Here is a 21,915-nt window from a genome sequence, read left to right as displayed (position 1 = left end):
CCTCCCAAAGTGGTCTAACTCTTCAGCTATGTCATCCTCTAGGTAGGTATTAAGCAGGTAGCCTATTGTACAATGAACCAAAACCTTTAACTAAATGTTACTATAGACATCTGTAAAGCTTTGTGTAAACTGCAGCTGACAGACATGAAAGTGACACTGAGTGCCAAAAAGAAAGAAAATTGTTTCGCAAAATGGTCCACTATTCCTTTTAGTGCATTTGTGGGAGCATGGCTGTAAATGCAACATTTGGAACTGAAATAAATTGTTCCACCCCTTAAAATAAAACACACCATTACAGGTCTAAATTAAGCGAGTGTGGCATTTGGAAATGTATCTGTTGCTGGCCAGTGAGACTATCTGGAAACACTATTGTTGAATTCCAGCCACACTGCCATGTGTTGCTATAAAACAAGTCTCTGTTTGTTTACTAAAACTCGCCCCTTGTCCTGCCTGGGTCTACCATCCGGCTACTTGAACCTGAAACCGTGTTTTGTAAAGTTTTTAACTGAAGTTAGATATACCTGTGTGAATGAACCACTTTGTGAGGAGTTGAGATACTCAGTAAGGAGGCCAGGGAGGGTGTTTAGGTTGGAATCATTTATCTTGCCGCCATACCCTGCTATATCTCCTTCGCTGCTTTCCTCATTCTGTCAGTGAATTGCCTGTCCCATCCAGCACTGCCCTGGTTTGGGATGGGATTTGGCATCTTTTCCATTTTTGTAATAGTCCTCTTTCCCAGACCTAGCATATCTGAGCGCAGACCGACCTGAGAGCACTCAGTCTGTTTTTAAAGCACCTTTTAATGAATATCGCCCACTCAATTAAGATGAACTTGGTTCAAGTGGGGGGAAAAATGCAGTGGTCGGCATAGATTTTATGAGTGGGCATCTAATCACAATATCCCTGCAGATTGAGGGAGCAGCTTTCCCCTTTCTGACTATATGGAGATATTTTTGCTTATGCAGCAAAAAGTTTTAAAGCACAAAATTAGAATCAGTGTCGGTGGATCGCAGGATAAGATTTTTGTGGTAAACTTTTCATGAATGCATTAAGGTTGGGTCAATATAGGTAGGATACTACAACACCACAAGGAAAAAATAATTTATTTAACAAAAATATGAGTAAATGTAATATTCTTCTGTAATAAAACTTCACCCTTGACTTGATACATTAGCATTGCTTGCTTTTAGCAGAATTACTTCTTGTAGATGTTTTACATAACCGTCCTACAGTCTCTAATATCTGCTTGCTGAATATATTCATTGACTGGGACACTTCATAACCCACCAGTTCTTCTTTTTAAGATATTCCTTGTTGGTTTTGTTAGTTAATTTAGCTGCATTATCCTGGTAAAAAATCTACTTCTGGTTCAACTACAACTTTCAGACAAAAGTATGTTTGATATGATGCAGAATTCATAACAAAGCAACGAAAAACCTTCTTTGATTTGTCTGTAGTTTTGCTCTACTGTTCTTTATGGACAGCAACAATTTTTCCTGGCATGCCTCCCAGGCAGGTCAAACTTGTCCAATCTCCCTTTGGTTGACGCATTCACTGACCCCACGATTGCATGCGGATCCCTTGAAGAAACCTTGGGGTTTTCTTTTTGCATATAACAGCCTGTTCAGTTGGGCTGAATGTGCTGAGGCTGTCAACCCCAGACAAATTAGCAGTCGTTTGAAACCTTTGCCACTTGGGCTGTAGATGATTTTCCTCACAGTGGAATGATTTATTTTAAACGATGTGGAGAGCCCTTTAATCTCTTGCCAGATTCATAGGCATCCACATTTGTGAAGGCCTTAAGAGAGCTTAGATCTTGGCATGATGGCACTACACACTCCAGTAGCAAAGAGAACATCATACCCCAGATGTCAAAGGTTTAAATAAGAGAAGTTCCAGTAGGAGGTTCCTATCACTGGCACCTAATGGATCCTTTGATGGTTATTTTTTATGATGGTGCTGATAAATGTTGCGGTATACTTACTTGTTCAAAGTGACTGATCTGTCTACTGTTAGTGCTCACCACCATTATACACAAGCTCTTTTGCAAAGAGGATCAAATGTTGAGGATAATACGATGGCCCAAATGTCAAAACACAACACTTTCAATTTAATGTCCTTACTATTTTGTATGTCTACACTGACTTTCTTGAGTTAAAGGACCAGACTGATGTCACTCTTGTGTACAGATATGAAGCTACCACCAGCAGTCAGTTAGGTTAGATTAACACAAAACATTGGAAACTGTCTGGTTCTGCACAACTAGGCAAAGCACCAGTCTGGCACACAGGCCCCCTGTCAAACAGCAAATAGATTTTTTTTAGTTTGCTTTTTGCTTTGATTCAGCAAGATGAGCTTCAGGGTCGTGGCTGGTAGGTGGATTTTTTTATAATGGGTCAAAAGGCTGCTGGCTTTGGCTTCGATATAGATTTGGCATTTTGGTGGCCTCAGCAGGCATAATAAGGCACATTTGCTCTTTGTCCCAACTCTCTTTGACCCAACATACCTTGTTGATTCATAATTTGAATCATTCAAGATGAAAAAAATGGTTATAGACACTCCCCCCTGTGTAGAAAAAGAAAGAAACTTTGAAACATTGGACCAGGAACGTCCATGAATGATTTAATCTTTTTCTACACTTTGAAAATAGGACTTATGCTGCTAGAAATGTAAGTATAAAATTCCACAGTGAGAATCCTTCTGCTTTGTTAATTTTTAACCCACGACCTATTTTTCTGTTGTTGCAGTATGTTCCTCCAGACCTGTGCATCTGTACCTTTGTGCTGGAACAGTCTCTGTCAGTGCGGGCCCTGCAGGAGATGCTGGCTAAGAGCGGACAGAACAGCGAAGGGGTGAGTGACGCGGAACGCCGACGCCAACGCACGCAGACGCATACTCCAGCTCTTCATAACCCCATCTCTGAGTCACGTGGCGCATGTCCCAGTGTGTTATGACATTCAGAAGAGGCAGCTGTAATGAATGCAGTCAGCTAAGTTGGATATTGTTCAGACACAGTGAGGAGATTAATGAGGGAAATAGGCCCATTACGGTGGCCTAGGGACCCTGACTGCAGAAAGGTCCAGGCCTCTATGAATATTGATGAAGATGAAGGGGACGTCTTGGCCCCGCTGCAGCTTTTCCTCAAGTGCTGTGTGCACTTTTGCCCATTTCATTAATACAGAGGCTGGAAGGAAAACAGCATGATTTAGCCACTTTAGTTACTTCTCCCTTTTACCTTTTCTGTAAAATAACCACCGGAAAAGTCTACAGGCTAAGACAGCAGCTGACGGAAGATTAGATTGGTTAATTCCAAGATGTTAGTGAAAGTGAATAGGCTTCTACAGTGAAAAGGATGTGGTAGGATTTGTTATTAGCGCTCATTCATCACTGTATTCTGTACTCCTATGTTGTTTCAGTTGTCCTCTTGCAAGTCTTTTTCCTTCTCGTTCGCTCTGCTGTGACACGTGTAATTCTCCCATCTTTATCTTCTATTTTCTGTATTTAATCTCCATCTTCCGCATGATAGACACGCGGCCCGGATCGATGGGTATGTTCACCATTCATACCATTCCCCTCTCTTTACTCATTATGCATGGGTAGACAAATTCTAAAACACATTTTTTTTTATTTTATTCTGTTCTCCCCTCGTTGTGTTTTGTCTCCCACGACATGTCACCACTACATTAGAAATCATTAGAGATCATGGTTTATCAACTGAATGACCCAATGCTTTGAAATAACTGATGATCATATGGATTTTTTTTGTGTACACTGTGTGAGCAGATAGCGCTTGAGCACCTACCAAGCTGACAAGGACAAATTCAGTTCTGTATACACTTCCCAATAAGGTTGTCCTCAAACATCACTTCTCTCACGACTCACTTTCCATTGCTGGAGAACTAGAGCGGCACCAATGCTGGATTAGCGTCAGTCTTGTCCTCAGGGGTTTCAGATGGATGCTCATTGCAAGTATCATTTGTTTCGCGCAACCCTCCACGCAGGATAAGCTCTCATTTGTCACAGTATCTTCGAATCACAGCGGCTGCGGCGTGCTTCGAGAATCTGCGAGATGATGCAAACAGCTGAGGTGACACGGACATTTGTGCAACGAGACGGTATCTCGACTGGTTTAAGCCATGAAAGCTCCCACATCTTGGAGTCTTTAGCCCGTCCACTCTATAATGCCACACGGCTAACGATGGCGAGCATTTCCCTAAATCCCGGGTGACTTCAGAAATAAACGGAGGTGTCGGCGCTGGGGCTTTGTGGCCACAGCGGACTGTCTGTGTCGCAGAATGACGGAAGTCAAGACCATTGGTTCCACTGCTGATGTGGGGAGTGTTAGCTCCAGCTGGCAGGAAATTATGAGCCGCGACTGAGAAAAAGGGCTCTGAGAATATTAAACGCTAGATTAAAGCTCAAATAATGTATTTAAATACTAGTCCAACCAGATCCCTATTGCTTCAGCACCCTTTTAAGGCCTTAAAACAGCGCTTAATTTGCAATTTAAATGAACATCCATCTTTTTTTCTTGAGAAAAAAATTCAACAACTTCCCCTTCTAGTTTATTCATTTGTTTGGAATACATATAATATTGGTCATACTGACCAGTGGAAGCCGGGATATGAAGCAACTAGCTGACATCCGACACTTGTCATGATGCGCGTCATGGAAGCTGACCAGGCTTTAACTTTTTTGGTCGCATCACTGACGCAATCCTATGTGGCTTCACCTGTTCTTGTGTTATATATACAGTCCTGGGACGGATGTTGGAATCATTACTGCCACATCTCTGGGCTAAGGCGACCCGCTTAATGGGTCAATAAGCAGTGATCTAACTAGACACTGTCACATTGCATTGGACAGTTGGTTTTAGCAAAGCAGTACCACAAATATCGACTACATTGTGGCCATTTGTCAACTCAGTGTCTATGTGACTTTAATATTATTGAAAAGAGAAATGACTCTTCAATTATCAGATTTTAGAGATCACTTAGATTGTCCAGAATAAAAAGCAGCGGCACCGGAGTTGATAATTGCCACAATTAATTAAAACATTTTGTTCAGCCGCTGCGCTAATTATATAATGAGCTCAGATGTTCTCGACCCATTCCGTTTTACAGGAATGTCTTGACTGCAATCCAACCGTCTGTGACAACAAATGAAAGATAAAAAAAAAAAAAAACAGGTTACGTAAAACAAAAGCGCATAAGCCCTTCTGGATCCCATTCTGGTTGCACTGCAGCATCAGCTAGCCAAAAATCGAGGTTCAGTGTGGTAGAAATAAACGTCCTTTCTTTCTCCCTCCGTTGCCCGATGCCTCAATGGAGAAACTGCCCGTTAGCCCCTGCCGCAGATGTTTAACAACTACCCAAGTTAGCTTTGCTGCTAAAGTCTCTTGCTAAACTTACAAACACGAGCACACATCTCGTCCTGCAACTTAGCTTGATGACCATCAGCTGTTTATCTGGTCAACAGCCGCTAATCAATCACCATAAAGAAATCAAATGTCAAATGTGGTTCTTACTTTTCAGTGCTTTGCTTTCAAAACATTACTTGTCCAGCTAGTTGAGTAAAATCCATTTTTTCTCTTTTTTTTCCAATATATATGTATATATATATATATATATATATATATATATATATATATATATAAAAAGAATCCAGCACACTGTCTAATGTATTGATTTGCAACATTTTGAACTGGACTTTTATCGAGTAAATGGTTGTTGAAGAGCACTATTGGCTGATGAAAGTTATTGAATATAAACATATTTTTTGCAAGTCAAACAGCGTGCATATTTGGGCTTTCGATCTGCTCATCCATCTCCATTACACATAAAATAGATGTGTATAATATTCTTTGTCTTTTAAATTCTAAATTTAAAAATCACATGAACCTTTTTTTTTCTGTTGAGAAAATTGTACTAGTGAGTGTGATTTCCCTTTCATAATTTTATAATCATAATAGTAATTTATTCCTTAACACCTTATGTGTCGTTGTAGCAAATATCCCAGGGACTTTTAGACTGTAGACGGTTTGAATTGGCCATTTTCACTGTGATACTTCAGTGCATTCCTTCCACTCACATTTATCTGTTTCCGATATTGTCTGCCCATTCATCATTCTTCGCCCGTGCTGAAATGTCACTGGAGGAAGCGCCATTAAAGGGGAAATGGAGGTTGAATATGTCTCGGCTGAGGCTCTGAAATCAATACGTCTTTGAACAGATGGGCTTATCAATAGGCAGTGGCCGGAGCAAATGGGCAGTTCAGGCTGTTTTTGCCGGAAGGCACCGAGACACAGAGGGAATCGTAGGAGAGGGCCTGCAAAGACAACACAGTAAATTAGAGTGAATGCCAGCCCCAATTAAGCTTCACATCCAACAGCGATCACTCGGCGCACATTTGACTTTTCTTATCCTAAGTGTGCGGATCTGTTTTGGGTGTCGTTGGTTAGAAAGGGAGAGATCAGTAAAAGGCCTTGTTCAGACCAAGTATGAGCACGCGTCCTGATCGGATCACAGGTGGCCAGCTTTAAGTTATGTGTTCATGTGTTCACATCTAGCATTAAAACGTTTCTCCATATGTGTCTCGAGTGACAACTTGGGATCGCCTCACAGTTTTGCACTCTGTGTGCAACAGCAATATCATTTAGAGCCCAGCAGAATATGCTGCGAACAATCCAACAACTCAAAATTGCTTCCTACCGTTGTTTCAGAACCATGAACAGCTTTGTTTGTTGTCAAGTCACACACACACACACACATATATGTATGTGTGATATTTATTTAGTTCCACCCTGACTACAGTTATTTTTACTCGAACCCTGGAATTGCCACACATGCTGCTGTGCTATTTGCAGCGGTGAAAGAAAAATCTCTGGTAAATAAAGCCATTGAAATAATTATTGAGGAAATAAGGCAATTTAACTTCACACGGCTACTTTGCATACATCAACATGCACACATTGCTAATTAACCACATGTTGAGACATGAATTACAAATACCTGTAACCTACAAATATTCAACATTGAATAGTTTTATTTATTATTCAGTTCTCCCTTTTGCCTTGTTTGGCGATCATTCAAAATAACGGCTGGGTGTCGTTTTTTTGTTGTTGTTGTTGTTGTTGTTTTCTGAATGAATGATGTTTAAGCAAGGGAATGTCAGATAAGCCGGAGGTCCGCCAATGTGGCCAGGACACGCTGGCTGAACAAATGTGGTCACAAGAGGCTCAGACCACCTCCAAATGTGGTCTGAGCAATCCGATCTAAATTGCATTCTCGATGCATCTTGGGTGTGTGCGCGCCTGTTCTTCAAGCTGTCCACTCGTGATGGGATCACCCGGGATGCCTCTTAATACCAGGTCTGGACAGGGCCTAAGAGAGAACGCTGCTCTGACGATCTCCGGTGTGGATGTTTTTCCGTTCCCCTGCTGTTTTCAATCCCAGTTTAGTGAGAGGAAACCACAACACTGTGACCACATACATAAACCACTGCAGGGCTCACACACTGCATCCTGTTAAAAGTCCGACTTCTAAATTGATAAAGGGATGTTATTTGTGGTTAACAGCTAGAGATACGCTACACATCTCTGCTCTTCTCATCTCTTGCACCTCTTTGATCCTAAAGTCATCTGCTTTATAGGCCATTAAATGCTGCGATGTGTTTCCACGCTTAGAAGGTTCTTTTTCTTACAGATAACTCTCTGCCCAGCGTTGGGATAAGACTTGGGTTTATTGGTTGTGGTGATTGCGGCTCACTGTGCCTCGCCGCATTAAGCTCAGTACCTCAGCCAGCAGAAAGCCGTAGCCAGCAGCACAGAAGAAGCCTGGAAGCCAGTGCTGCAGTCTGCCGCGACACAACTGCATCAAATCACAGGCCGGCTATTGTCCCAGTGGCCAATCGAGGGGGATAGAGAGAGCAAGAGAAAAAGAGTCACAGTGAAACAGAACAAAGGAGAGATTGTGGGATGTTTTCATGAAACACTGCCATGATTCAGCTCTCTCCCTCAGATGTTATACCATTATAACATCAACATAATGGACATAGCTTTAGTAGATACTTGTCTTTAGTGTCCTGGTGTGCTTGTAGTTTCAGTATAATTTGACATTTTTATGTGGCTGTTTGGCATTGATTATTTCTTGGTGTCATTCCAATGGCATTGCTTTGTAAGAATGCCAAAGAAAATCATTTTTTTCTCCTTTTTCTCGACAATCATTTGTGCCCCCAGGACTTTAATATATTGTGCCAAAGAATAAAATAAGGCAGAACGGCTCAGGAGAACAATAGTTCTTTCTGAATAATGACACTCTTTCTTACCTTAATGCTTCCTAGAGGCTCATAAGGAAGGTGAGTAACATGGGTGTAACTTGCCCGCGGAAAAACAACAAAACCCCTTGCATCTCCCCATGTAGGGATGTCATTAGTCCCCCTCCTGCATCTCAACCCAACCCCAAGAGCGATGGAGTTATTCCCTCCTAATACCGACATTGCATCGGAGACTGACAGTAGCTGTGCATCCTTCCCACATTCCCGTAGCCGGAGTGCTGGAAAGATGACCCCGTATCCTGTTTCGCTCATGGATACAGGAGCCAGAAACGCCATCTCCTGTGACAAGTCAGATTGCATGTCTTCATTGGCGAGATGGTGTGGCAAACCCTCCCCGGGAGACACGTGCCCCCGGCTTGAGGCCACCGTCGCCGGCGAGGAGGTCCTCACCGAGGTCGACGTTCAGTGTCAGAGGTCGGGCGTAGATAGAAGCGGCTGGAGGGAGACCACTGGGGCTGTCCCGTCAGGAGCCTGTGCTGACGTGTAACCATGCATTTGTGTGTGAATTATCCCAACAGGCGGCGCAGAGCGGCGGACACAAGACTCTACTCTATGGACACGCCATCCTCCTGCGGCATTCCTTCAGCTCTATGGTATGGAGGTTGCACACCGCGGAAAACAATCAAGCCGGATTATCACAGTAGTGGGATTTAAAGTGAAAAGTATAAGCATATGACACATGTAGCGCAGCATGCGAGAAAGGTCACCTTCAGAGGAGTGTGTGTGAGTGTGTGTATATGTGTGTGACGGCTCTGTCTTTTATGGTTTTCTGTGTGCTGACCGCAGTACCTGGCCTGTTTGAAGACATCAAGGTCACAGACAGATAAGCTGTCCTTTGATGTCGGCCTGCAGGAGGATTCAACAGGTAAAAGAACAGCTCCGGTACAGTTTCCTTTCATCCTCCGCTTTCTTCCTATTTTAGCGCCGCTCCTGCCGCCTCTCTCTGTCTTTGTTCAGTCTCTTTCTGCCCCCCCCCCCCTTTTATCTTTCCTTCGTCACCTCATTTGTTCGTGAGTGAGTTTCACTGTTTCTCTTTTATGCATCTCGGTTAATATTGCTTGCAGAGCCCTGTAGTCTCGCAGCGTGTTTCTGTTGTCAGCGATAATTACATCTGTGCTGCAAATTTGATATTCTTGCCGTGGTATCCTGATACCTGGACCCAAGTTTTTTTTCCCCTGTTGTTATTCATTTCATGCCATGCGCTGCAGTAGATGAGCAGTCACTTCAAGATTGTTTCCATGGTGCATCCCCGTGTGCCCAAGCTCTCATTTCTGCCTGCTCTGACCTGGTTACATTATGAGTAATTACAAATGACATCAGGGCAGTGGCAGCGTAGTGCTCACTGTGCTGTGTATGCTTGCTTAACTTACATAGCACAATACATGTGTCTGTGCTGTTGCAGGTGAGGCCTGCTGGTGGACGATCCACCCGGCCTCCAAGCAGAGATCAGAGGGGGAGAAAGTGCGCATCGGCGACGACCTCATCCTCGTCAGCGTGTCCTCAGAGCGATACCTTGTAAGTTTATTATTTGATAACTCGAGCCGGTGTGCTTATGTGTGGATAATGTCGAGCTGTTAGCAGGAGAACATCAGCGGAGAACACGTCCCCTGATGCGACAGCATTTCAGATTATCCCAATCCTGTTTAACGCGTGCTGCTCTCCTCCCGTGGCCTCTCTCCGGCAGGAGGCTAAAAGCAACAACTTTTTTGCTTCTGGATGACTGCACCTACATACAGTTACATTATGCAAACTTGGATGTGCACTGGAAATGTCTGGTTATGTCATGCTATGATTTATTTAGACTGAATGCCAGCGCCGTTTCAAATGAGCCTCTTCTATTATCATCCTCGTCACATCTCCTCATCCCTGTCCCATTAGTAATGATTATCACCCTGTTGCACTTCCCAGTTGACCTTTTCAACAATAGGCCTCTTTCGCTATGAGACCAGCTTGCCCCCTGAGCTTAGCATCATAGTACTGTGCTATGATCCAGCCTGGGAAATATGTTCCCTCTGATCCATGAAGTTGGTGACAGCGGCCAGGCGGTGTTTACCCCCCCACGGCAGCGGGGGGCACGGACAGATGACCACTATCGCCTTACAGTCAGCACTGCCAATCTGGTAGTGTGTCCCAGCTGTCATCCACACCGTGGTATGTGGGGACGCGCAGCACCTTAGGGCTGCGGAGAGACTCAGGGGAAGGAGGATGATCGGGACACAGCTGCCACAAAATTTGTGTTTTAGGATGCACACACACACATTGACAGCAATACAGCCTCCCACATGGTATAAATCCCCAAACACTCGAGGCATCTGTCAGTCTGTTTCATGGTTTCCTCAGCAGTCAACGATAAACTGGAGTTTCCTTCTGGATCAGTGATTACTGAGTTTCTAACTCCAGCTAAACGCTGCCTGATGAGTTGAGTTTATTTAACCTATCCATAGAACTTACATTTAGTTTCTGATAAAATATAAAGAATTAATATAGTGTTATTGTTACATGGTATGAAATCTTTTTATTTGACCCAAGCAGGTAGTGGATCATTCTCACAAGATCCAATTTAATTTCTCCACATTTTCCTAATGTGAGTCTTTGGCAGCTCTCTCAGTCTGTCCCCTGTATGCTTGTCTACAAATAAGTGATTCACCAGCATGGATCAAATCGAAATGGATAAAGGGATGAAAGAGGTCAAAGGGATAGGATGAGAAGTATTGAAGTAAAGGGATGAGAGAGGTCAAATGCAGCGATGGAAGGAGGAAAGAGGAAAAGAAAAGAGGGGAGAGGAAAGACTAGAGAGAGGGACATGGAGGTGACGTTGAGAACTGAGATGAACAGAGATGGGGGTTGGACATACCTTTATGGTTAAGCACAGGAAAAGGAATTACGTGAAACATGGTATCAAGTATTTCTAATAACTTCATCTGTTGCATCTAATCTGTCCCGCAGCACTTATCCATCTCCAATGGCAACATCCAGGTGGATGCTTCCTTCATGCAGACTCTGTGGAACGTCCATCCCATCTGCTCCGGTAGCAACATAGAAGAAGGTAGAGATTTCAGGGAATCAATGAATCTGGAAATGTATACAGTATACGTGGTAGTATATACTGTATATTTACATTTAATACTCTGTTTTGAAACATACTGTTGATCTGATTACCCAATTAATAATGTTAATATTGGTTGCTTTTTGGAAAAATCCTAATCATGTTAGTTGTAAAAGGGCTGGGGTGCTGGGACCCAAGTGCAAACAGGAGAAAACCAGGCGAATGTACAGTCCACAGAACAAGCTCTTTAATTCAATGGTAGCAGACGGTCGATATCTAAAACAGGCAGGCAAACACAGCAGACAGGGAATGAGCAAAATCCTAACGTCAAAAAATAGCAGAACAGATCATGCTCAGGAGGCAAGTAGGAAAAAACACGAGAGAGCTTGAACACTAGGTAACTAAGATAGGGTTCAAATACACTGGGGAACAAGACATGGGTAAAACACAGTAGGGCGGAGACAGTAGTCACAAAGGAGGGAAAAAACAGGAAGCGCAACTAAGAGCAACAGAACACACTACAAAGTAAAACAGGAAATGGATAAAAATTAAAACAGATCCCGACCTTAATAAAAAGCCAGCGTTGACCAAAACTGGATTCGAACTGTAGCTACAACCTAAATGATCCAACCTTTAGTTAACGAGACATTGTGACCAGGAGCAGCAACAACACCGCAAAAACTAGAACCACCGTATTTAAATCTCTTCTTCCTTCTCTGATAGGCTACCTGTTGGGCGGTCATGTGATGCGGTTATTCCACGGGCATGACGAGGTAGTGACCATCCCAGGATCAGACCAGAGTGAAGAGCAGCAGAGGTGCGTAACACAGCACAGCAACACCCTGGAACACAAAGCAGCATCCAATGGCAAAGCAGCTGCAAAGCACATCAGAAGCTGGCCGATGCCATCACCACAACGTCATGAAAATGTCTCTGACCTCCGTTGCTCTCAGGTCTCCGTGGAGCCAAAATGGCTTCTATTTTTATCTACAGTATAGCTGCTTGGTGCCAACACAGATAAGACAGGACGCAGGAAAATGGCACAGTGGTCTTGAAGTGGGTCAAAACAGCGGGCAGAGCCCATGCACACTCAGCCAGGTGCCAGAGGATGTGTGTTTTCCCCTTGGCACACACACACACATATGTACACACATGTACACACACAGGGTCTATTTTTAGAACAGAGCACGGCAAATACAGAGGGGTGGGTTTAGATATTAATTTCTAGCTTTGGCCGTTCTCCTTGCTTTGTCCTTGAAATTCAGCAGGAGAGCCATGCTTTTTAGAGGCCTTACAATTTTCTGGGGCAGATCAAACACACTCCAAGCTGTCAACCGTGCGGGGATGAGCGATTCCTTTTATCTTTGGGCCCAGTCACCCATATCACTGATAGACAGTGTAGCTGAGGGTTATCAGGGCGCACATGTCTCTGTTTGAAGGATGCGGTGCTGTAGCCGGCCGAGTAAATCCAGGCTCGGCGCGCGCGTGTGTGTGTTTATGTGTCTGAGTCAAACATCTTGTCAGTGAATATCAGTGTGACAAACGAGAGGAAAGAGGTGGTATTCTTCCAAGCCAGGATGAATGACCTTGACAGCGTCGATGGTGGCTAGACAGTTAAAGCATCCTCAGACAGACCGCCCACTCATGCTTCTCTGGCATCCCCAGGATAGTCAACTATGAGACGGGTAAAGCCGGTGCCAAGGCGAGGTCCTTGTGGAGGCTGGAGCCACTCCGAATCAGGTGGGTTGTCCTCCACGTGATCTGTTATTGATTCCCTTCCATCCCATCCCCCACTCTATCCTTTTTTTGTTAAAAAAAAATCCTATTTTCGTCTCTCACCTTTTTTTTTGTCTGCCATTTCTTTCCATTTCTTTCCTCTTACAGCCATTTATCCACTCCTCCCTCTCCACACCTATAATTTAATGCTACACATACTCTGTCCCTCTCCCTTTCAATTCTTTGACCCTGGCTATTTTACAGTCACCCAGGAACGCAGCATTTCACTGCCTGCATCAAACATGATGTTTATCACATCTACCATGTTTCTGACTGTTTCTGAATTCCCTCAAAAGAAGAAAGAGATAGAGAAATGCTTTCAGCTCCGTTAATGCTTCAGTCACATCCACGCTAGATAATTAACAGCTGGCAGCAATGTTTAGAGTTCAGCTCATTAACAGATATTCCAAGGCTTACAAAATGCACTTTTTTTTTGCCTAATTTTAATGCGTGGGTGTGACCTTGACAGCTGGAGCGGGAGCCACATCCGCTGGGGCCAGGCCTTCCGACTACGGCACCTGACCACAGGCCACTATCTGGCCCTGACCGAGGACAGGGGGCTGGTGCTGCAGGACAGGGAGAGGTCTGACACCATCGCCACAGCCTTCTGCTTCAGAGCCTCCAAGGCAAGGACACAAACACATATAGATAGAAAAAGAGATGTATGTGCTTGACTCCCCACTGTTCCTCAAGGTGACCTGTGTCACACGGGATCAGCCAAACGATTCCTCATTAAATGCCAACTAGAGCGCGTTTCAAAGGATCACCTCTAAACCTTTACAAACGAACCGCCCACAATCCTTGGGCTGGAAAATCACCATTTTTTTCAAGGATAAATTACATGAATTACTGGACCAGTGAAAGCTGCACCATAGAGGTTAATTTAGCTGAACCTGCAAACTCTGACTGAGCCATTTAGCTGTTACTCCCTGTAATGGAGTTTTTAGATATGACCAGTGATTGTGAGCCAATTAGTGACCCTTCCAATGTGGATTCAATTCAAGTATTAAACAATATAAGTGAACTCATTTATCACTGGACCCTTCACGACCAGTACAGGTTGCAGTTACATCTGATCCCAGTAGCAATCCTCTCAGTCTGAGCAGCAGATGCAGCCGACATTTGGTTGGTGGTTTAATTAAGAACAAATTTGCATGCAGCACGCCTGTACGCGCACGCGTTTGTGCGCGCTCATGTGTTCCGCACTGACAGCTTTGACATGTTCATCCTCTCCTCCCGTGTGCAGGAGAAGCTGGAGCAGAGCCCCAAGCGGGACATCGAGGGCATGGGGATGGCGGAGATTAAATACGGGGACTCGATCTGCTTTATCATGCACGTGGCCACGGGACTCTGGCTCTCCTACCAGGCACCGGATGTCAAATCTGCTCGTCTGGGTCCTCTCAAGAGACGAGTGAGTGGCGACGAGCAAAACCCGTCTTCTGACGCATGCGAAAACAATGCATGAGATTCCTTGGGGCAGATAATTATTTTGAGCGTAACGAGCTGATTAAGTTGGGATGATTGTCTATTGTCACTGTCTAAACTATGTATAAATCTCGTCCCTTGGCTACTGTGGCAGAAATGATAGGAACGTCCATATGATAATGTGCGTGACAACGTGTCCTCTGTGTAAACACAGCCAGATAGCCTGTAGTGTCAGCACCTGTGTTCCAGACACCGAGGCTCAGTGTTGGCTGAGGACGGCTGGAGACATTTCCTCCATTTAAAGGCTCCCTTTTCTTCCCTTTACCTACATCATCTAAAGTCAGTCTGCCCCCCTCTTTCCCCTCTTTCCCTGCCCTGCCCTCTCAAGGCGTGCCTGCATTCTGAAGGTCACATGGATGACGGGTTGACCCTCCAGCGCTGTCAACACGAAGAGTCCCGTGCCGCGCGGATCATCCGCAACACCACGCTACTCTTCAAACGATTCATCAGGTATGCTCAGCGTTGGGAAAAAAAAAAAATAAATCATGATATTAGTCACTCACAGTGACGTGATTGCACAAATTGACCAATTAAACTAAATTACAGTCCACATTTGTCTTGGGACACTTTATTAGGGTAATGTGCAAAATGTCCTGTCACTGGTGCAAGTTACATAAGCACCACGCTGATGATGATAGCGCATAATTAATAAAGATGATAAAATTGAGTTCAAATCATAGCCGAGGCCTTAAAAACATACATGTCTCAGAGCTCCACGCAGTCGTGATATAACGTCCCTCCAGACCGTGAGCGCAGCCAGTAGAGAGTTAAGCTCTGGGCCTGTGAGTTTTGACTGAGTGCGGTGCTGAAGCCCCAGACAGCTCACTGAGTGGACCAGTCATGCGTTTCCAAATGGCAAACACTGCAGCGGCGTCACGGCTACGCACGGCCGGCTATGAAAATGGGAGCCTTGGAGCACGTAAGTGGATGCTTCCAGCACCTTTATTTGTTATCGAAGGGCCCTTGCTGTCCCCTGGGTCGGGCTCGGGGGGCACCCGTGGCGATAACATGCGAGAGTTTGTCAGGCTCCCCTGCGGCTGTGACACACACATCTTTTCACACGCCCCTCCCACGCATCAGACGGGAGCTATTTTTAGCAGGCCAGCGGAAATCAGCATTTCAGCATGAATGAACCTGTGGGCTAAACACTGTGTTAGTCATCACTGCCTCTCCTCAAATATGGGTAGCCTCCCGATTAGAGTGGCTTTATCAGCGTTTCATTGTTTTTGTTGAATGGGAGAAATGAAAAAAAAAACATAAATGATCACAGACATCAGTGTGAAGGGCTGTTTTTTCTTTCTGTGTCCCTTTTCCCAGAGACCTGGATTGTCTGGGTCTTAAGAATAGGGCACTGGTTGCCCTGCCTGTCGAGGAGGTGCTCCAAACCCTCAATGACCTCATCACCTACTTCCAGCTCCCGGACGCCGAGCTGGAGCACGAAGCGAGGCAGATCAAGCTGCGCTCACTGAAGAACAGGCAGAACCTCTTCAAACAGGAAGTGAGTTTCACCAGAGAGGAAGTGCTCATGAAATGACAATTAGCAATACCATCGGCGAAAGATTACAAACCCCGAGCGAAGAATGTGATTGAGGCAATTATAGTAAGTGGCTGCATGTATGATTGAGCCCTGGAGAAATCTCGCAAAAGTACGTGAAGGGCTGAAGCAATTGATTCTCTACGGCGTGTTTCATTGCCATCTGAACTCCATATGGAGGCGTCAGCAGTTTTGGTGTTATAAGTTTTCCCGAGGCTGGCGTGAGTGCACCGAGGCTTTCTGCTAAGCCTCTACGGCCTAAATTGCTTTCATCAATTACGAAATGTCAGCTGCTTTACGGAGGGGGCCCGGTGATGCGGACTATCCAAACTCCCCTTAACTCGCGCACGCTACAGCAACGTGAAGTATGATTCCTCAAGAAGCATGATTTAGTTAAATGCAATAAACATGATTTACGTGATCGTAAAATATTGCACTTTTATTATTTGGAAACCACACAGAATTTGTTTTATCTTGTGTGTTTCTTTCAGTAATACACCAAAATAGCACTTCTTCTGTCCCACTGCTAATATATTACATTTAGAAGGTCAATTTGTCACTGTAGGCAGCTGACTCATGATTTTCCCTGGCATTATAAATCATCTGCAATTTCCATTTTGTCTTTTATGCCCTCCATTTAGCATATCTGATCACTATAGATATTCCTCTGTAATATAAATCACCATGACACGACCAGTAAATGGGATAAAAAAGAGCCAAATTAATCTCTAATGGGAGCTTGTGTTTAATGCTGTAACGGAAACGTAAATGTGTATACGTTGGGTTTGCCTCGTGTGGTAGAATTGCGTTCACGTGTTGGGTTTCTACATCTCTCTCAGGGCATGCTGACTCTGGTGTCCAACTGCATCGACCGCCTCAACGTCTACAACAGCGCGGCCCACTTCGGGGAGTGCGCTGGCTCTGAGGCCGGGGCAGCCTGGAAAGACATTCTCAACCTGCTGTATGAGCTGCTGGGTGAGGAGCCGGTCGGCCACAAGCCACGCAAACGCACGCACATTTGCACAAGGCGCAAGGTTTAGACTCGCTGCTGCAATCAATCTCAGAGTCAGAGGAAGATTGAGTAGCTGCAAGTGTGAGGATTTGGAGGTGATGAAGATGTGTGCTGACTCCGTATTTAACCAGCTATTTACAGACGCCTCCGACGGACGGGTTGAATTCTGAGGTTTCCATAATTTTGATAGCTTATGTAGGCGTGTACACACACACAGCATCAATGCCCAGCATAATTGCCCTCATTGGTTTTAGCTATTAACTATCAATTCTCATCACTGTCTGTGCTGTTTTCTGTTTTATTTATACACTGATCAGCCACAAGATTAAAACCACTGACAAGAGAAGTAAATAACATTGACCATCTTACTCGTACATGTTACTTAGACATGTAGCACCCACCTAGACCAGACCAGACCAGGCACCCCCACCTCATAGCAATGACACTCCTTGACGACAGGAACCATCCCCAGCAGGATGCAGCCTGACACACACACACACACACAAAAATGGTTTAGGAACAACTCAAAAAATATGAAGAACAGCACAAGTTGTTGACCTGGCCTCCAAATTCACTAGATCCCAAACTGATCAAGTATAAACCGCTTGCACTCCTGCCATATGCTCTGTCGGATACAGGTGCATCTAAATCAAATGTCCTGGCGGGGAAATACAGTTTTTGCTCTCCCTCTCTGTCTGCATATCCCGATGTCTTCCCTTTGATGCGTACAGTGTTTGTCTTGGACTTTACTTTGCCAGCTGTCACATTAAAGATGCATTTGCGAGCAGGATATAGTGGGCAGGCATCATTCTCTTCCCATCGTGGTTTAGATGTGCCCCCATTCTTAAGGAGACAGTCTTAGTAGCCCGTGTGCAAAGATTATCCTTCATCTCGCTATACCGAAGCCCCTCTGCCCTCTAAGAATGTCCTTCAGGCTCTTATTTACGCTGATTTCACCTCCCGGCTTGCATTAGTGTTCCAGCCACGTCTCGCTGCTCCCTCATTCCCTCCTCCACACACCTGGTTCGGCGCAGTGCTAAGTGGATTTGGGATGCCTCCCTCCTTCCCTCCTTATTTGTCTGCACTGGATGACCCTGTCTTTTTAGCTAGGACATACGCGGGTGTGTATGTCCGCACGTGTTTGTGTCTTTTCTCTCCTTGTGCCACTCCCTCCTTCTATCTTTGGCATCTTCCAAAATTAATATGTATAAGGGTGTCAAAGGGTGTCCTCTTCTTTAACTGGCTTTGGTCTTGAATATAAGGTGTCCACCTTCGGGTGACATTGTCTTGCTGTCTTGTAAGACATCACATTAAGAAATGCACCAAAAGAGATCCATCCCAAGACGAAAACAATGTATAGTTTAGTATAAAATTTGCCTGATGCACACTTTCTTCTCGCCCTGCAGCGGCGTTAATCCGAGGGAACCGGAACAACTGCACCCAGTTCTCCAACAACTTGGACTGGCTGGTTAGCAAGCTGGAGAGACTGGAGTCTTCTTCAGGTACACTCATTGTCACCCTCACGCATTCTCAGCCTCCGGTGAAACAGCACTGTGAGGCGACTCTTGTGAGACATCACAAATTGAGTTCCTTTCATGGCAATCCGGCACTCCTCAACAGGGACATGAGTCAAAAATTACACTCAAAAGATAGTACAGGAAAAGTTTTTAAATGTATGGTAGAGCGTGTACTAGTAGTATACTCTGAAAATGTAAGCAGATTGAGGGTCCTCTGGTGTGTCTTCCTTTTCTGTGGGTACTAACTAATTGATGGATTTTGCGTTTGTGCAGGCATTCTGGAGGTACTGCACTGCATTCTAATTGAGAGCCCTGAGGCTCTTAACATTATCCAGAGAGGACACATCAAGTCCATCATATCGCTGCTCTACAAGCATGGACGCAACCACAAGGTCAGTATTAAGTAGTGGTGCCATGGTCAAGTGTGTGGAAATGCAGGGAAATATATATATTTGAGAAAACATGTGTCTTCGAGGAAAATCTGTAGAGCACAATTAGCTTAGCTTAGCATACAGACAAAAAAAACTATCACTTTCATGGTTCCTTGGTCAAGACCAATAATGTCTCTACAAGCTGCAAATTGTCATGTATTTTCTAAAGCAATTGAGGATCTTTCACCTTTGGAGGACCCCTGTATTTGGATTTACATACCTAATTTGGACAGAGCCGTGCCAGCTGTTTCCCTTGTTTGCTGTCTTTATGCTAAGCTAACTAGCTTCTGGCTATGGGTATTTACTTAGTGTGCAGACATGAAAGCAGTCCTGACATTATCTAACTCTCGAGCAAAGGAAGCTGCATCCCGAATTATCACCAGTAACTTAGATGTTGTCAGAATGTTTTAGTCATGCAGAAAAGCACACTGAAGAACCACTGAGCCATTCGTCTCCAGTTCAGAATCTGAATCTTTCCTCATTAGGCTCACCAGAAGACTCACATTTATTTCCATAACAGTTACCTCCGGGCCCCTTTGTCACATCGCCTTCTCTTTAGCTACTAATTGATTGTGCTTACCCTCTACCAGCATACAAACTTCGATCCTTGACGGGAAAGTTCCTCCGGGTTTTGTTGCAGTGTGTCCCCCATCATGAATCCATTTAACAGTGCAATGAGATCAGGAGCAGACAGTCAGCAGGTCGGGGCCGTAAATCAGCCTGAATGCGTCATTTTGCTACGGAAGCAGGAGAGAAAGGTCAATGATAAAGCGTAGGTGCTCCGGCCTGTCACCCTTGGCTGAGCTACCCGGCCCATTTAATTCTACTGCTTTGTTAAGCTAACATCAAGGGGAGTTTATTGGACATGTTTTTGTCCCCGCCACTAAGCAGAGTAATTACGCAGGGGTTGCATGGCAAGAGGCTGTCCCTAGAGCAGCAGCCTAGACAGTGATTAGAGACAAAGATAATTATTCATTTCTGGAAAGTTATGGATTCATATTGAGCATTTAATAGGGACAATGAAGTAAGCGTGTTATCAGTTGCTGGAGAGCTGTTGTGGTCTTTCATACGATATTGTTGCTTATTATCCTCCTCCCCTTGTGCCTCCGCTTTCCTTTCTAGATTCTGGATGTGCTGTGTTCGCTGTGTGTGTGCAACGGCGTGGCTGTGCGAACCAATCAGAACCTCATCTGTGATCACTTGCTGCCCAAGAGAGATCTGCTTTTGCAAACCCAGCTGGTCAACGATGTCCAGAGGTTAGAGACCTTGCAGCCTTTCAACATCATGGTCCACTGATACTGTAGTTCATGGTTATTTATTTATTCTAAATTTACAAGAATTCTGTAAGAAGAAGATTCAAATAAATAACCATGTTACCAAGCCAAGGCAAGTTCCCAGTAAGTGATGCTTTCAAAGCCTGTGCTGGGAAACCCTCGTGGTCATTGTCCGATGGCTTACCCTCTGGAGGCCAATGTCCAGATAACAGATAATGGATATCTGGGTCAAAGCTTCCTGTCCCGTGCATCAGTCATTGTTTCAGACGACGATCCTCAACAGGACTGTTTCACAAGTAGCCGGTTTCCGCTCGCTTAAAAAATTTGGTCTACGGGTTTTGCTTGGCGAACTTGACCTTGCTTGGCGACAGGGTATGTACTGTAGGTGTCCTGGCTTATAAGCATCCCATGCATACTGTTGCTGCATGCAAAAAAAGCCCATTCAAACGTGACTGACCAACACTGCTCGGAGTAACAATGGACTACAATCAGAACTAAATACCAAAAATACCGAACTACATCTTGATATGAAGATATCTGTTTAAAGAGATTACACTGCAATATGTAACTGTTATTAATGCAGCAGTTGGGTTTAAATAATTACTTTCCATGTAAGAACTAGTTTCTTTAGCACCACCAATTTTAACAATAGTGTGTAAACCTCTGCTTTGTAATCATTCAGAGGTGCAGGTAAGGTAATTAAATTCACAAAAACCTGGTTTAAGCAGCTCCAGCATCTCAACCAGTACATTATATATGCTAGTTCATTCAGCTTGAGAGAAAGAGGTGCGCACCGAAAAGTACATGCCTGGGGTGGACTGAGTAATGTGAGCGATGTACACTCAAGTGTGATGTGACATTTGGGTGATTGAAGCACTCTGTGTTCAGATTGTACTGTGCCCTTAAATCTCTTTTCGATACTGTAGGGTTTTTATTTTACTTTATATATATTCTGTGTATATTATCTTTTCTTTTTGTTACTAGAGAAGTGGAACACCCCATACCAAATGCATGCAAATTAAATTATCTTGTCCCAAGGATAAACTCTTTCATTAACTTCCTGTGTAAAATAGGTCTCTGGGGGACACCTAATGATTTCGCATCTCACTTCATTCCCAGCATGAGACCGAACATCTTCCTGGGGGTGAGTGAGGGTTCAGCTCAGTACAAGAAGTGGTACTATGAGCTGATGATCGACCAGGTGGACCACTTTGTGACCAGCGAGCCTTCCCACCTGAGAGTGGGCTGGGCTAACACTAAAGGATATGCACCCTACCCTGGAGGAGGAGAGGGCTGGGGGGGCAACGGAGTCGGGGATGACCTCTACTCATACGGTTTTGATGGACTACACCTCTGGTCAGGTAGGCGGCAGAAGGAGAATTCAGTTGAGATTTTAATAAGCTAACATATTGAAGATGAGTGGTAACCCTGGGCTACAGCCAGGTTGTGTCTAGACAGGATAGGTATCCTGCTGGAGTGATCTCCTTGCCCAGAGTGTGTGTGTAT

General features: G+C 44.5%; 1 protein-coding gene across 1 annotated transcript in view; it reads left to right on the top strand.

Annotated features, from left to right (window-relative positions):
• Positions 1-21,915, top strand: part of LOC311505387 (ryanodine receptor 3) — a gene marked incomplete at its 5' end in the record, with an annotated part of 106,637 nt that overhangs the window by 22,501 nt on the left and 62,221 nt on the right. Inside the window, 17 exon segments of the mRNA XM_084568935.1 lie at positions 2,748-2,852; positions 8,853-8,927; positions 9,121-9,199; positions 9,655-9,731; positions 9,736-9,849; positions 11,281-11,380; positions 12,104-12,197; positions 13,046-13,120; positions 13,626-13,782; positions 14,403-14,567; positions 14,970-15,091; positions 15,959-16,139; positions 17,015-17,150; positions 18,594-18,689; positions 18,978-19,096; positions 20,258-20,391; positions 21,529-21,770. Of these exon segments, the coding sequence (XP_084425061.1) occupies positions 2,748-2,852; positions 8,853-8,927; positions 9,121-9,199; positions 9,655-9,731; positions 9,736-9,849; positions 11,281-11,380; positions 12,104-12,197; positions 13,046-13,120; positions 13,626-13,782; positions 14,403-14,567; positions 14,970-15,091; positions 15,959-16,139; positions 17,015-17,150; positions 18,594-18,689; positions 18,978-19,096; positions 20,258-20,391; positions 21,529-21,770 (2,071 nt within the window).

Source organism: Chelon labrosus (genome assembly GCF_963514085.1).
Source record: "Chelon labrosus genome assembly, chromosome: 20".
NCBI classification, from domain to species: domain Eukaryota; kingdom Metazoa; phylum Chordata; class Actinopteri; order Mugiliformes; family Mugilidae; genus Chelon; species Chelon labrosus.
Note: the sequence above shows the minus strand (reverse complement) of the source record. Positions and strands in the feature narration are given on the sequence as shown.